The sequence below is a fragment of the Salvelinus namaycush genome, chromosome 24, assembly GCF_016432855.1.
Source record: "Salvelinus namaycush isolate Seneca chromosome 24, SaNama_1.0, whole genome shotgun sequence".
NCBI classification, from domain to species: domain Eukaryota; kingdom Metazoa; phylum Chordata; class Actinopteri; order Salmoniformes; family Salmonidae; genus Salvelinus; species Salvelinus namaycush.
Genome location: NC_052330.1, coordinates 35,569,824 through 35,584,634, shown reverse-complemented (window position 1 = coordinate 35,584,634; position 14,811 = coordinate 35,569,824). Strand labels below are relative to the sequence as shown.

The 14,811-nt window shown below is 45.7% G+C and overlaps 1 protein-coding gene across 1 annotated transcript in view; it reads left to right on the top strand.

Annotated features, from left to right (window-relative positions):
• Positions 1-14,811, top strand: part of syndig1l (synapse differentiation inducing 1-like) — a 67,628-nt gene that overhangs the window by 35,592 nt on the left and 17,225 nt on the right. Inside the window, exon 2 of the mRNA XM_038962633.1 lies at positions 6,382-6,519. Coding sequence (XP_038818561.1) covers positions 6,382-6,519 — 138 coding nt within the window. The remainder of the gene's footprint in view (positions 1-6,381; positions 6,520-14,811) is intronic.

The following is a 14,811-nucleotide window of genomic DNA, read 5'->3' as shown; positions in this document are numbered from 1 at the left end:
TATTACTCTGTGGTTACTTGTCAGGACGCTAGCTACACCGCGTGACAGTGAACTGGGTGGGTGTCTGTCTGCATGTGTGTGTGCAGGATGTTATCTCTCTCTCTTGTCTCTCTATATCTGGTCTCTCTCTCTCTCTCTCTCTCTCCTCTCTCCTCTCTCCTCTCTCTCCTCTCTCTCCTCTCTCTCCTCTCTCTCTCTCTCCTCTCTCTCTCTCTGTCCTCTATCTCTCTCTGTCCTCTATCTCTCTCCTCTCTCTCTCTCTCTACTGTAGAAATAAATGAAAAGTATAGATCATCTCGGCTGGGTTATATTGTGTTAAGAAATTCATAAAGCACAGATGGAACTCAGGCGGTTAAAAAGATTTTGACTGTATATCCCTCAACCTCGTGTCTGTTTGTGTAGGACAATCAGAGGGTCTTGCCCTTCAATGACTGGCTGTGGTTTTATGATAAAACACTTAGACTTATTTGCTAATTACCTCTTCCTCTCCTCTCCCTCCTTCCACTCTCTGTATCTCTCTCTCTCTCTCACACACACACACACACACACACACACACGCACGCACGCACGCACACACACACACACACACACACACACACACACACACACACACACACACACACACACACACACACACACACACACACACACACACACACACACACACACACACACACACACACACACACACACACACACACACACACACACACACACACACACACACACACACACACACACACACACACACACACACACACACACACACACACACACACACTCTCTTTTCATTGCCTCTCTCTATATCCCCCTTGTCTTTGTTACATCCTCCCTTCCCACAGGGTTGGGCTCAATTCAGATATTGAATTCAGAATGCCTAATCAATTCTTGATTTTGAAGTAGTAAACAGAATTGAAATATGAATTTGTATTAAGGGAAATAGAATTGAATGCAATGAAATCCAAATGCTTCTTCTATTCTATATTAGGTATAGTCTATACAAATCTACAGTTGAAGTCGGAAGTTAACATACACTTAGGTTGTAGTCATTAAAACTCGTTTTTCAATCACTCCACAAATATAATATAATATAATATAATAATGGTTGTCGATATAATATAATGGCATTGGTTCTCAAGAAAATAGAATTAGCTATTGTAAGCACTTAGGTTAAAAGTGTATGTGAATATTGTTTCCGGAGAAAAGTGATATAAAATTTGGTATCTGAAAGTTGTGACCTGTCAGAGTCAATGAAACTCTCGTGTTCTACGACTGAGTGGAATATCTTTGAATTGCACCGAATTATAAATTATATTTCCTGTCACTCAAACTCAAAAAAATTCAAATTCTACGTCCTGTGGAGTGTGGCCAATTTCAATTTTGAATTTCAACTCATGAGTTGAATGGGAGTCAATTCCAAAATTCCGAATTGAGCGCAACCCTTGCTATATAGTGCATTATGGGCCATGGCCTGAAGTAGCGTATTATATAGGACATAGGGTTCCATTTGGAACAGATACACACTATATTTTAATCCTCGTATTATGTTGCAGGTAAATTTGACTCATTTCCACGTTTGAGTTTCCCGAAATATTAGTTAACCTCTTTTTTCTCCATGAAATGAAATAACTTTTCCTCATTTAGGGCCATGAACCTAACTTTAAAATGCGGATACACTGATGTGTTGTGGAATGTCTGTGTAAATTTTGTATACAAAACATGGATGTTGTGTGTCATTTTGACCCGGGGGTTTTCATGTGTATAGATATTTGCACAGGTCCAAAATAAACAACTGTCTCTGATGTTTTTTTAGTTTTGACTGCTTCTGGATGCACTTTTGTAATTACGTTTGGGTGAAAGTGAGCTTCCCCAAGCTTCTCCTTCTCAGTGCTAAGCAGCAGATTTCTGACACGGACACTCAAAATGAGCTCCAAACAGAAAATGCTTGTTTGTGAGAAAGGAAATATGTTTAACAAAATAGTTAAATACACTGCTCAAAAAAATAAAGGGAACACTTAAACAACACAATATAACTCCAAGTCAATCACACTTCTGTGAAATCAAACTGTCCACTTAGGAAGCAACACTGATTGACAATAAATTGCACATGCTGTTGTGCAAATGGAATAGACAAAAGGTGGAAATTATAGGCAATTAGCAAGACACCCCCAATAAAGGAGTGGTTCTGCAGGTGGTGACCACAGACCACTTCTCAGTTCCTATGCTTCCTGGCTGATGTTTTGGTCACTTTTGAATGCTGGCGGTGCTTTCACTCTAGTGGTAGCATGAGACGGAGTCTACAACCCACACAAGTGGCTCAGGTAGTGCAGCTCATCCAGGATGGCACATCAATGCGAGCTGTGGCAAGAAGGTTTGCTGTGTCTGTCAGTGTATTGTCCAGAGCATGGAGGCGCTACCAGGAGACAGGCCAGTACATCAGGAGATGTGGAGGAGGCCGTAGGAGGGCAACAACCCAGCAGCGGGACCGCTACCTCCGCCTTTGTGCAAGGAGGAGCACTGCCAGAGCCCTGCAAAATGACCTCCAGCAGGCCACAAATGTGCATGTGTCTGCTCAAATGGTCAGAAACAGACTCCATGAGGGTGGTATGAGGGCCCGACGTCCACAGATGGGGGTTGTGCTTACAGCCCAACACCGTGCAGGACGTTTGGCATTTGCCAGAGAACACCAAGATTGGCAAATTCGCCACTGGCTCCCTGTGCTCTTCACAGATGAAAGCAGGTTCACACTGAGCACATGAGCACGTGACAGACGTGACAGAGTCTGGAGACGCCGTGGAGAACGTTCTGCTGCCTGCAACATCCTCCAGCATGACCGGTTTGGCGGTGGGTCAGTCATGGTGTGGGGTGGCATTTCTTTGTGGGGCCGCACAGCCCTCCATGTGCTCGCCAGAGGTAGCCTGACTGCCATTAGGTACCGAGATGAGATCCTCAGACCCCTTGTGAGACCATATGCTGACACATGCACATTTGTGGCCTGCTGGAGGTCATTTTGCAGGGCTCTGGCAGTGCAACTCCTTGCACAAAGGCGGAGGTAGCGGTCCTGCTGCTGGGTTGTTGCCCTCCTACGGCCTCCTCCACCTCTCCTGATGTACTGGCCTGTCTCCTGGTAGCGCCTCCATGCTCTGGACACTACGCTGACAGACACAGCAAACCTTCTTGTATATACAGAATAATTCTGAGAATTAAAAATATAAACTGTGGTGCCACAGCTCGCATTGATGTGCCATCCTGGATGAGCTGCACTACCTGAGCCACTTGTGTGGGTTGTAGACTCCGTCTCATGCTACCACTAGAGTGAAAGCACCGCCAGCATTCAAAAGTGACCAAAACATCAGCCAGGAAGCATAGGAACTGAGAAGTGGTCTGTGGTCACCACCTGCAGAACCACTCCTTTATTGGGGGTGTCTTGCTAATTGCCTATAATTTCCACCTTTTGTCTATTCTATTTGCACAACAGCATGTGCAATTTATTGTCAATCAGTGTTGCTTCCTAAGTGGACAGTTTGATTTCACAGAAGTGTGATTGACTTGGAGTTACATTGTGTTGTTTAAGTGTTCCCTTTATTTTTTTGAGCAGTGTATATAGTTTTGAAATCAAATGTTCTTATATTTCTTCTTTCTGAAAGGTCTGACAAGACAAAATCTAGTTTTGGCTGTTTTTACTTTGACTGTCTTGAGTGTGTTTAAATTAAAAATGTGCGGGTCAATCTGACCCACAATGGATGTCGTTTCTTTCTCAGCAATGCACAAGGTTTAATGTCGCTCCTGTGATGATGGAAATGAAAAATGAAAATCCTTGCATCATAAATCCCCAATCCCCAGTTCCCAGCTACAGTACAAAGGACTTCTGTAATGACTAGGAGTTATAGTTCAGGTATACATCACACAGTCATATAACTGGTATTCTGGCACAGGACATTGCTTGTCTCTTCCCTAGAGGATTGGGGATTTAATATGAGGATATTGGATGTAAAATGTTTTTGGCTCTGGCCAAAAAGTATTGTCATTTCAGATTCACCCTATATGACCCTGCAATGTCAGTGAAGGGTGAACTGTCCCTTTAACAGTGTATCTTTGCTCCTGTAATGTGGGTGTACTGTCCCTTTAACAGTGTATCCTTCCTCCTGTAATGTGGGTGAACTGTCCCTTTAACAGTGTATCTTTCCTCCTGTAATATGGGTGAACTATCCCTTTAACAGTGTATCTTTCCTCCTGTAATGTGGGTGAACTTTCCTTTTAATAGTGTATCTTTCCTCCTGTAATGTGGGTGAACTTTCCCTTTAATAGTGTATCTTTCCTCCTGTAATGTGGGTGAACTATCCCTTTAACAATGTATCTTTCCTCCTGTAATATGGGTGAACTATCCCTTTAACAGTGTATCTTTCCTCCTGTAATGTGGGTGAACTTTCCCTTTAATAGTGTATCTTTCCTCCTGTAATGTGGGTGAACTTTCCCTTTAATAGTGTATCTTTCCTCCTGTAATGTGGGTGAACTATCCCTTTAACAATGTATCTTTCCTCCTGTAATGTGGGTGAACTGACAGAGATGGCGCTGCAGTGGATAGCAGCTGTTTTCGGGCTTGCAATTTTGTGTGTTTTTTTAAACGCTAATCGTAATTTTCTTTGTACATAATATACCTGCCATAATTTCCTATGACTGAAAACAGCTTCCGTATATCAGAACAGTGATTACTAACCTCAATTTGGACAAACATTTCTACTTCAACAAGTTGGCAGCTCCGGACGTTCTGCTTTCTCTGGAACAGAAGCCCTGATCCCCGGGATTCAAAAGAGAAAGCGGCGGCGAAAGAGACGCAGGCGAGCCGGAACCCTGATCAGACTACGTCGGTGAGCAAATTGTCCTCTGTTCTATTGGCGAACGTGTAATCACTGGAGAACAAACTGGATATCCTATCTACAACAGCTACGTTTCTCAAGAGTAGTGGCTGAACGAGGACATGGATTTGCATCTCAATGGTTTTTCTATGCATCGTCGGCGTGTCTCGAGGTTGGTGATTTTAATACAAGGAAACTGACATCCGTTTTACCTCATTTTTTACCAGCACGTCACCCGAGCAAATAGAGGTGACAAAATACTAGATCACCTTTAGTCCAAACACAGAAACACGTACAAGGTACACGTACTTTACCCCTGCCTATATGTACATAGCTACCTCAATTACCTGGTACCCCTCCACATGGACTCAGTACTGGTACTTCCTGTATATAGCCATGTTATTACCTCGTACCCCTGTACATCGACTCAGTACTGGTACTCCCTGTATATAGCCGTGTTATTACCTCGTACCCCTGCACATCGACTCAGTACTGGTACTTCCTGTATATAGCCGTGTTATTACCTCGTACCCCTGCACATCGACTCAGTACAGGTACTTCCTGTATATAGCCGTGTTATTACCTCGTACCCCTACACATCGACTCAGTACTGGTACTCCCTGTATATAGCCGTGTTATTACCTGGTACCCCTGCACATCGACTCAGTACTGGTACTTCCTGTATATAGCCGTGTTATTACCTGGTACCCCTGCACATCGACTCAGTACAGGTACTTCCTGTATATAGCCGTGTTATTACCTGGTACCCCTGCACATCGACTCAGTACAGGTACTTCCTGTATATAGCCGTGTTATTACCTGGTACCCCTGCACATCGACTCAGTACAGGTACTTCCTGTATATAGCCGTGTTATTACCTGGTACCCCTGCACATCGACTCAGTACAGGTACTTCCTGTATATAGCCGTGTTATTACCTGGTACCCCTGCACATCGACTCAGTACAGGTACTTCCTGTATATAGCCGTGTTATTACCTGGTACCCCTGCACATCGACTCAGTACAGGTACTTCCTGTATATAGCCGTGTTATTACCTGGTACCCCTGCACATCGACTCAGTACAGGTACTTCCTGTATATAGCCGTGTTATTTTTACTAGTTATTGTAATTTGTTGTGTATTTATTCCTCTTGTCACTATTTCTATTTGTATTGTATATTTCTGTCCTTTTTCTTTCTCTCAGCATTGTTGTAAAAGGACCCATCAGTAAGCATTTCACTGTTAGTCTACACCTGTTGTTTACCAAGCGTGTGAAAAATAAAATCTGATTTTAGTATTTGATTGAACAATCGCTTTAACTTCAAACTTGAATAACTATGTAATGTTGATTTAACTATCGCTTTAACTATAACAATGAGAGACCCCTGACAGTTTCTCTCTCTCCCCTCCTCCCCCCTGACAGATGGACTGCTCCAGTGACAGTGAGGACAACTTCATCATGTTATAAACAGTATGTGAACTGTAATGGTGGTGAACTAATATTTACAGTGTTTGTCTCTTTTCAGACGGACTGCTCCAGCGACAGCGAGAGTGAAGATAACTTCATAGTGATCCCACCCAGAGACCACCTGGGCCTGGCCATCTTCTCCATGCTCTGCTGTTTCTGGCCCCTGGGCATCGCTGCTTTCTACTTCTCCCAGGGGGTAAGCAGGACACACACACACTAACATACACACACACACACACACACACTCTGTGTACCTGTTATACACCACCTTTCCTGGGGTTACAGTTTCCTATTTTATCGCTTTGGTACTATTTTCACAAGTATGCGGTGAATTTTCAAAAACTCTCAGTACAAAAAAACTACAAACTGGTAACAGTTGTAACGCAGCCAGTCTTACATTCAAAACCTTTGATTTTACAAAAACAAAATGTTGGTAGACATCGTTCACACCCATTGATCCAAAATATACGTTTACTGTGAAATATAAATCAGTACATTTGGTTTAAATCACCCGAAACACTACATAATGAAATGTTCTCTATTTAGTTATATTAACACCTTAATCTATTAACAAATCCAATGTTTCAAAATTGTCCTTTGAATGTAGTATGCTACAATACTGTAAATTACAGTACATTACACTGTTTTCACATTAGGTCATACACTTGCACTACCCATTAAAGTTGACTGAACATCAACATTCCATAATTGACGACGCATTTCACAATGTAATCAAATTAAAGAAAGAATGTTTTAGCAGGCAGTAGTTTTCATCAAGCCTGTCTTGAGCACTTGGCCATAGGTTCTGGTCGAATTCTGGGGGGGGGGGGGAAAGTTTGGCACTGCGAATCCAATCCTGAAAGAGGTCTTGATTGAAATCATTGCATCCCTCGTCCATGGCCTGAAGGAGGGTGGTACGCTCATGGGGATGGCAATCATACAGCTTCCACCTCTATTGCAATCGTGTATTGTATTTTAAAAGTATTGTATTGTACTTATGTATTGTAGTGGCCATGTACGTGGCTCAGTTCGTAACAGCATGGCACTAGCAACATCAGAGTTGTGGGTTCATTTCTCAGTGGGATCTCGTACCAAAATGCTTGGACTGTTGTCACTTTGGATAAAAGTGTCTGCTACGTAAATGGCATATATTAAGGTATTACTGGACTGTATTGGCCTATATTACAGTATTACTGGACTGTATTGGCCTATTTTATGGTATTACTGGACTGTATTGGCCTATTTTATGATATTACTGTACTGTATTGGCCAACTCAATTTTAGTAAAGCATACTTTTTATGTTTCTACTTTACAGACATACATTTTCATTATGTAGTTCTCAAAATCTATCTGCGATTTATTTAGAATTCAAGGCACACTTAACCAGCATGGCTACCACAGCATTCTGCAGTGATACGCCATTGCATCTGGTTTGCACTTGGTGGGACTATCATTTGTTTTTCAACAGGACAATGACCCAACGCACCTCCGGTCTGTCTTTGGCCTATTCGACCAAGAAGGAGAGTGATGGAGTGCTGCATCAGATGATCTGGCCTCCACAATCACCCGAACTCAACCCAATTGAGATGGTTTGGGATGAGTTGGACCGCCGAGTGAAGGAAAAGCAGTCAACAAGTGCTCAGAATATGTGGGAACTCTTTCAAGACTGTTGGAAAAGCATTCCAGGTGAAGCTGGTTGAGAGAATCCCAAGAGTGTGCAAAGCTGTCAAAGGCAAAGGGTGGCTACTTTGAAGAATCTAAAATCCAAAATATATTTTGATTTGTTGAAATGATTCCATATGTGTTATTTCATGGTTTTGATGTCTTCACTATTATTCTACAATATACAAATAAAGAAAAACTCTTGAATGAGTAGGTGTTTTCAATCTTTTGATTGGTAATGTAGGTATTCCTATTGTTCAGGTGGGTGAGGGCAATGTGGAGTGCAATCGAGATTGCGTCATATGTGGATCTGTATGCGAATTGGAATGGGTCTAAGGTGACTGGGATGATCGTGTTGATGTGAGCCATGACCAGCCTTTCAAAGCATTTCATGGCTAAGGATGTGAGTGCTACGGGGCGATAGTCATTTAGGTAGGTTACCTTGGTGTTCTTGGGGAACGGGGACTATGGCGGTCTGTAACGGTTTTCCTCCTCCTCTTCGTCCGAAGAGGAGGAGTAGGGATTTGACCAAAACGCAGCGTTGTGATACGACATGACTTTTATTTAAACAAGACGAAAACTAAACAAACTTGAGAATTTACAAAATAACAAAACGACGTAGACAGACCTGAACATGGAACTTACATAACTACACGAAGAACTCACAAACAGGAACAGACTACATCAAACGAACGAACAAACGAAACAGTCCCGTGTGGTGCGCAGACACAGACACGGAAGACAATCACCCACAAACAAACAGTGTGAACAGCCAACCTATATATGGTTCTCAATCAGAGGAAAACGTCAAACACCTGTCCCTGATTGAGAACCATATAAGGCTAATTACAAGTGACCTAAACATAGAAACACAAAACATAGAATGCCCACCCCAACTCACGCCCTGACCAACTAAACACATACAAAAATAACATAAAACAGGTCAGGAACGTGACAGAACCCCCCCCTCAAGGTGCGAACTCCGGACGCACCACCAAAAGTCTAGGGGAGGGTCTGGGTGGGCATCTGTCCACGGTGGCGGCTCAGGCTCTGGGCGTGGTTCCCATCCCACCATAATAAATCCCCGCTTCTTTATCCCCCTCACAATGACCACCCTCCAAATAACCCCACCTAAATTAAGGGGCATCACCAGGATAAGGAGCAGCACCGGAATGAGGGGCAACACCAGAATGAGGGGCAACACCAGAATGAGGGGCAACACCAGAATGAGGGGCAACACCAGAATGACTGGCGGATCCTGGCTGGCTGGCTCTGGCGGATCCTGGCTGGCTGGCTCTGGCGGATCCTGGCTGGCTGGCTCTGGCGGATCCTGGCTGGATGATGGCTTAATGCTGGATGACGGCTCTGGTTGGTCATGGCTGGATGACGGCTCTGGCTGGTCATGGCTGGATGACGGCTCTGGCTGGTCATGGCTCGCTGACGGCTCTGGCTGGTCATGGCTCGCTGACGGCTCTGGCTGGTCATGGCTCGCTGACGGCTCTGGCTGGTCATGGCTCGCTGACGGCTCTGGCTGGTCATGGCTCGCTGACGGCTCTGGCTGGTCATGGCTCGCTGACGGCTCTGGCTGGTCCTGGCTCGCTGACGGCTTTGGCTGGTCATGGCTCGCTGACGGCTCTGGCTGGTCATGGCTCGCTGACGGCTCTGGCTGGTCATGGCTCGCTGACGGCTCTGGCTGGTCATGGCTCGCTGACGGCTCTGGCTGGTCCTGGCTCGCTGACGGCTTTGGCTGGTCATGGCTCGCTGACGGCTCTGGCTGGTCATGGCTCGCTGACAGCTCTGGCTGGTCATGGCTCGCTGACGGCTCTGGCTGGTCATGGCTCGCTGACGGCTCTGGCTGATCCTGTCTGGCGGAAGGCTCTGGCTGATCCTGTCTGGCGGAAGGCTCTGGCTGATCCTGTCTGGCGGAAGGCTCTGGCTGATCCTGTCTGGCGGAAGGCTTTGGCTGCTCCTGTCTGGCGGAAGGCTCTAGCGGCTCCTGTCTGGCGGAAGGCTCTAGCGGCTCCTGTCTGGCGGAAGGCTCTAGCGGCTCCTGTCTGGCGGACGGCTCTGTAGGCTCATGGCAGACGGGCGGCTTTGCAGGCTCATGGCAGACGGGCGGCTTTGAAGGCTCAGTACCGACGGGCGGCTTTGAAGGCTCAATACAGACGGGCAGTTCATGCGGCGCTTGGCAGACGGACAGTTCAGACGGCGTTGGGCAGACGGGCAGTTCAGGCGCCGTTGGGCAGACGGGCAGTTCAGGCGCCGCTGGGCAGACGGCAGACTCTGGCCGGCTGAGACGCACTGTAGGCCTGGTGCGTGGTACCGGAACTGGAGGTACCGGGCTAAAGACACGCACCTTCAGGCTAGTGCGGGGAACAACAACAGGGCACACTGGACTCTCAAAGCGTACTATAGGCCTGGTGCGTGGTACCGGCACTGGTGGTACCGGGCTGAGGGCACGCACATCAGGGCGAGTACGGGGAGAAGGAACAGTGCGTACAGGGCTCTGGAGACGCCCTGGAAGCCTGGTGCGTGGTGCCGGAACTGGAGGTACCGGGCTAAGGACACGCACCTTCAGGCTAGTGCGGGGAACAACAACAGGGCACACTGGACTCTCGATGCGCACTATAGGCCTGGTGCGTGGTACCGGAACTGGAGGTACCGGGCTGAGGGCACACACCTCAGGGCGAGTGCGGGGAGAAGGAACAGTGCGTACAGGGCTCTGGAGACGCACAGGAGGCTTGGTGCGTGGTGCCGGGATTGGAGGCACTGGGCTGGAGACACGTACCATAGGGCTAGTGCGTGGAGGAGGAACAGGGCTCTGGATACGCACTGGAAGCCTGGTGCGTGGTGTAGGCACTGGTGGTACTGGGCTGGAGCGGGGAGGTGGCGCCGGAAATACCGGACCGTGCAGGCGTACTGGCTCCCTTGAGCACTGAGCCTGCCCAACCTTACCTGGTTGTATGCTCCCCGTCGCCTGACCAGTGCGGGGAGGTGGAATAACCCGCACCGGGCTATGTAGGCGAACCGGGGACACCATGCGTAAGGCTGGTGCCATGTAAGCCGGCCCGAGGAGACGCACTGGTGGCCAGATGTGTAGAGCCGGCTTCATGACATCCGGCTCAACGCTCAATCTAGCCCGGCCGATACGTGGAGCTGGAATGTACCGAACCGGGCTATGCACACGTACAGGAGACACCATGCGCTCTACTGCGTAACACGGTGTCTGCCCGTACTCTCGCTCTCCACGGTAAGTACAGGGAGTGGGCGCAGGTCTCCTACCTGACTTCGCCACTCTCCCTTTAAGCCACCCCCCAAGAAATTTTTGGGTAGTACTCACGGGCTTCCAGCCTTGCTTCCGTGCTGCCTCCTCATATCGCCGCCTCTCTGCTTTCGCTGCCTCCAGCTCAGCTTTGGGGCGGCGATATTCTCCTGGTTGAGCCCAGGGTCCTTTTCCGTCCAATATTTCCTCCCATGTCCACGAGTCCTGGTTTCTTTGTTGCGCTCTCCCACGCCGCTTGGTCTTTGGTTGGTGGGTGATTCTGTAACGGTTTTCCTCCTCCTCTTCGTCCGAAGAGGAGGAGTAGGGATTTGACCAAAACGCAGCGTTGTGATACGACATGACTTTTATTTAAACAAGACGAAAACTAAACAAACTTGAGAATTTACAAAATAACAAAACGACGTACAGACCTGAACATGGAACTTACATAACTACACGAAGAACACACGAACAGGAACAGACTACATCAAACGAACGAACAAACGAAACAGTCCCGTGTGGTGCGCAGACACAGACGGAAGACGGAAGACAATCACCCACAAACAAACAGTGTGAACAGCCAACCTATATATGGTTCTCAATCAGAGGAAAACGTCAAACACCTGTCCCTGATTGAGAACCATATAAGGCTAATTACAAGTGACCTAAACATAGAAACACAAAACATAGAATGCCCACCCCAACTCACGCCCTGACCAACTAAACACATACAAAAATAACATAAAACAGGTCAGGAACGTGACACGGTCTGCTTGAAACAAGTTAGTATTATAGATATTACAGGGATAGGTTGAAAATGTAATTGAAGACACTTGCCAGCTGGTCAGCGCATGCTCTGAGTACGTGACCTGGTATTCTGTCTGGCCCCACGGCCTTTGCGAATGTTAACCTATTTTAAGGTCTTACCGCATGATCACAGAGCCGTCTGGAACAGCTGGTGCTTTCATGCATGGTTCAGTATTGTTTGCTTCGTTTAGCTCATCTGGTAATTATGCGTCGCTGTGCAGCTCGCGGCTGGGTTTCCTTTTGTAAACTGTGATAATGTGCAAGCCCTGCCACATCCGTCGAGTGTCAGAGCCGGCGTAGTAGGATCTTAATCCTGTCTTGACACTTTGCCTGTTTTATGGCTAGTCCAAGTTTTTAGCGGGATATCTTATAAGCGTCCGTATTATTGTCCAGCTCCTTGAAAGCAGCAGCTCTAGCCTTTAACTCAGTGCGGATGTTGCTTGTAATCCATGGCTTCTGGTTGGGATATATGTGCGGTCACTGTGGGGAAGACGTCATCGATGCACTTGTTATTGAAGCCGGTGACTGATGTGGTAACCTCCTCAATGTTATCAGATGAATCCCGGAACATATTCCAGTCTGTGCTCGCAAAACCGTCCTGTAGCTTTGGGAAAGTGGGAAACCTGGTCAGTTGTACAACTGAATGCCTTCAGCTGAAATGTGTCTTCCGCATTTAACCCAACCAACCCCTCTGAATCAGAGAGGTGCGGGGGGCTGTCTTAATCGACATCCACGTTTTTGGTGCCCAGGGAACAGTGGGTTAACTGCCTTGCTCAGAACGACAGATTTTTACCTTTACAGCTCGGGGATTCGATCCAGCAACCTTTCGTTTACTGGCCCAACGCTTTAACCACTAGGCTACCTGCTTAGAATTCTGATAAAATAATTTAAATGTTGAAAGATAATGATGAAATAATTCCACTCTGAAACCTTATAATTGTATGAAATTGATTAGAATCATAAAATTATAATCTGATGATGTGTGTAACTAGGACGTCCTCGTGAATAAACACTTTGACTATTGTAAACTGAGAAATCTGTCTGTTTCATTTAAACCAGAATCTTACAAACTCTGGGTTGCAGACTGAGTAGATTAATTTAAGTTTTTGAACATTGATAACAAAATTCTCATAACAAATTCACTTCATTGGACCACTTCCGTATTGAGCGTGTCACTGGTACTTCCGGTTTGAGTTTTTGCTTGTAAGAATGAATCAGGAAGATATAGAGTTATGGTCATATTTGCGGGGGGTGGGGCGGGGCTTTGTGTGTGTTTCTGTGTGTGGAGTGAAGGTGGTGTAGTTTTTTGGGGGTAAAACAGATTTCAGTTTTCCTGCATTGGAGAAACAGAAGAAGTTCCCTGCATTAATATTCAACGGCCACTAGGAGCGCTGCCTCTGGATGAGCATGTTCTTGTTTGCTTATGGCCCTATACAGCTCGTTGAGTGCGGGCTTAGTGCCAACATCGGATTGTGGTGGTAAATAGACCACTACGAAAAATATTGATGAAAACTCTCCTGGTAAATAGTATGGTCTGCCGCTTATCATGAGGTATTCTAACTAGTAGACCAACGAGTTTACATGTAAAATCAATAGGTTTACTAAATGTTTAACTAATTAACAGCATCAATTGAGAGCAGTCAGACTATGTAATAGTTAAATGTCTTTTAACAAAAGAGAAGAGAATCATATTACAAATAATGTGAGTATTGCATTTCAAAAGACAATTACTTTTTACGAACATGTATTGCAATGTGAAACGTTTTTCTAGATGAAACACTGATTTAAGTTTGGTGAAAAAAGTGCCAGGTTTCCTCCAGACGTGATGCTTGGCATTCAGGCCAAAGAGTTCAATCTTGGTTTCTTCAGACCAGAGAATCTTTCGGTGCCTTTTGCCGAACTCCAAGCGGGCTGTCATGTGCCTTTTACTGAGGAGTGTTTTTTGTCTGGCCACTCTACCAATAAGGCCTGGTTGGTGGAGTGCTGCAGAGATGGTTGTCCTTCTGGAAGGTTCTCCCATTTCCACAGAGGAACTCTGGAGCTCTGTCAGAGTGACCATCAGCTTCTTGGTCACCTCCCTGACCAAGGCCCTTCTCCCCTGATTGCTCAGCTGTAGGAAGAGTCTTGGTGTTCCCAAACTTCTTCCATTTTTAAGAATGATATAGGCCACTTTGTTCTTGGGGACCTTCAATGCTGCAGAACATTTGTGGTACCCTTCCCCAGGTCTGTGCCTCAACACAATCCTGTCTCGGAGCTCCACGGACAATTCCTTCGAACTCATGACGTGGTTTCTGCTCTGACATGCAGTCAAGTGTAAATTATACCTAAATAAGATAATTCTGTTTATATTTTGTATAAATTAGCAAAAATGTCAAGAAACCTGTTTGCTTTGTCGTTATGGGGTATTGTGTATAGATTGATGAGAAAAAAGTAATTTAATCCATTTTAGAAGAAGGCTGGCTGTAAGGTAACAAAATGTGGAAAAAGTCAAAGGGTCTGAATACTTTCTGAATGTACTGTGTAATTGCACCAAAGTAATTTTAAAAAACACGCAACACACCTGTCAATACCTGGACACATCAGTGCTTTCTAATTCTCAGGGCTATAACACACACCCAGTGGTGTAAAGTACTTAAGTAAAACTACTTTAAAGTACTACTTTAATAGTTTTTGTACTTTACTTTAATATTCATATTTTTGCCAACTTTTACTTCACTACATTCCTAAAGAAAATAATGTACTTTTTCCTCCATACA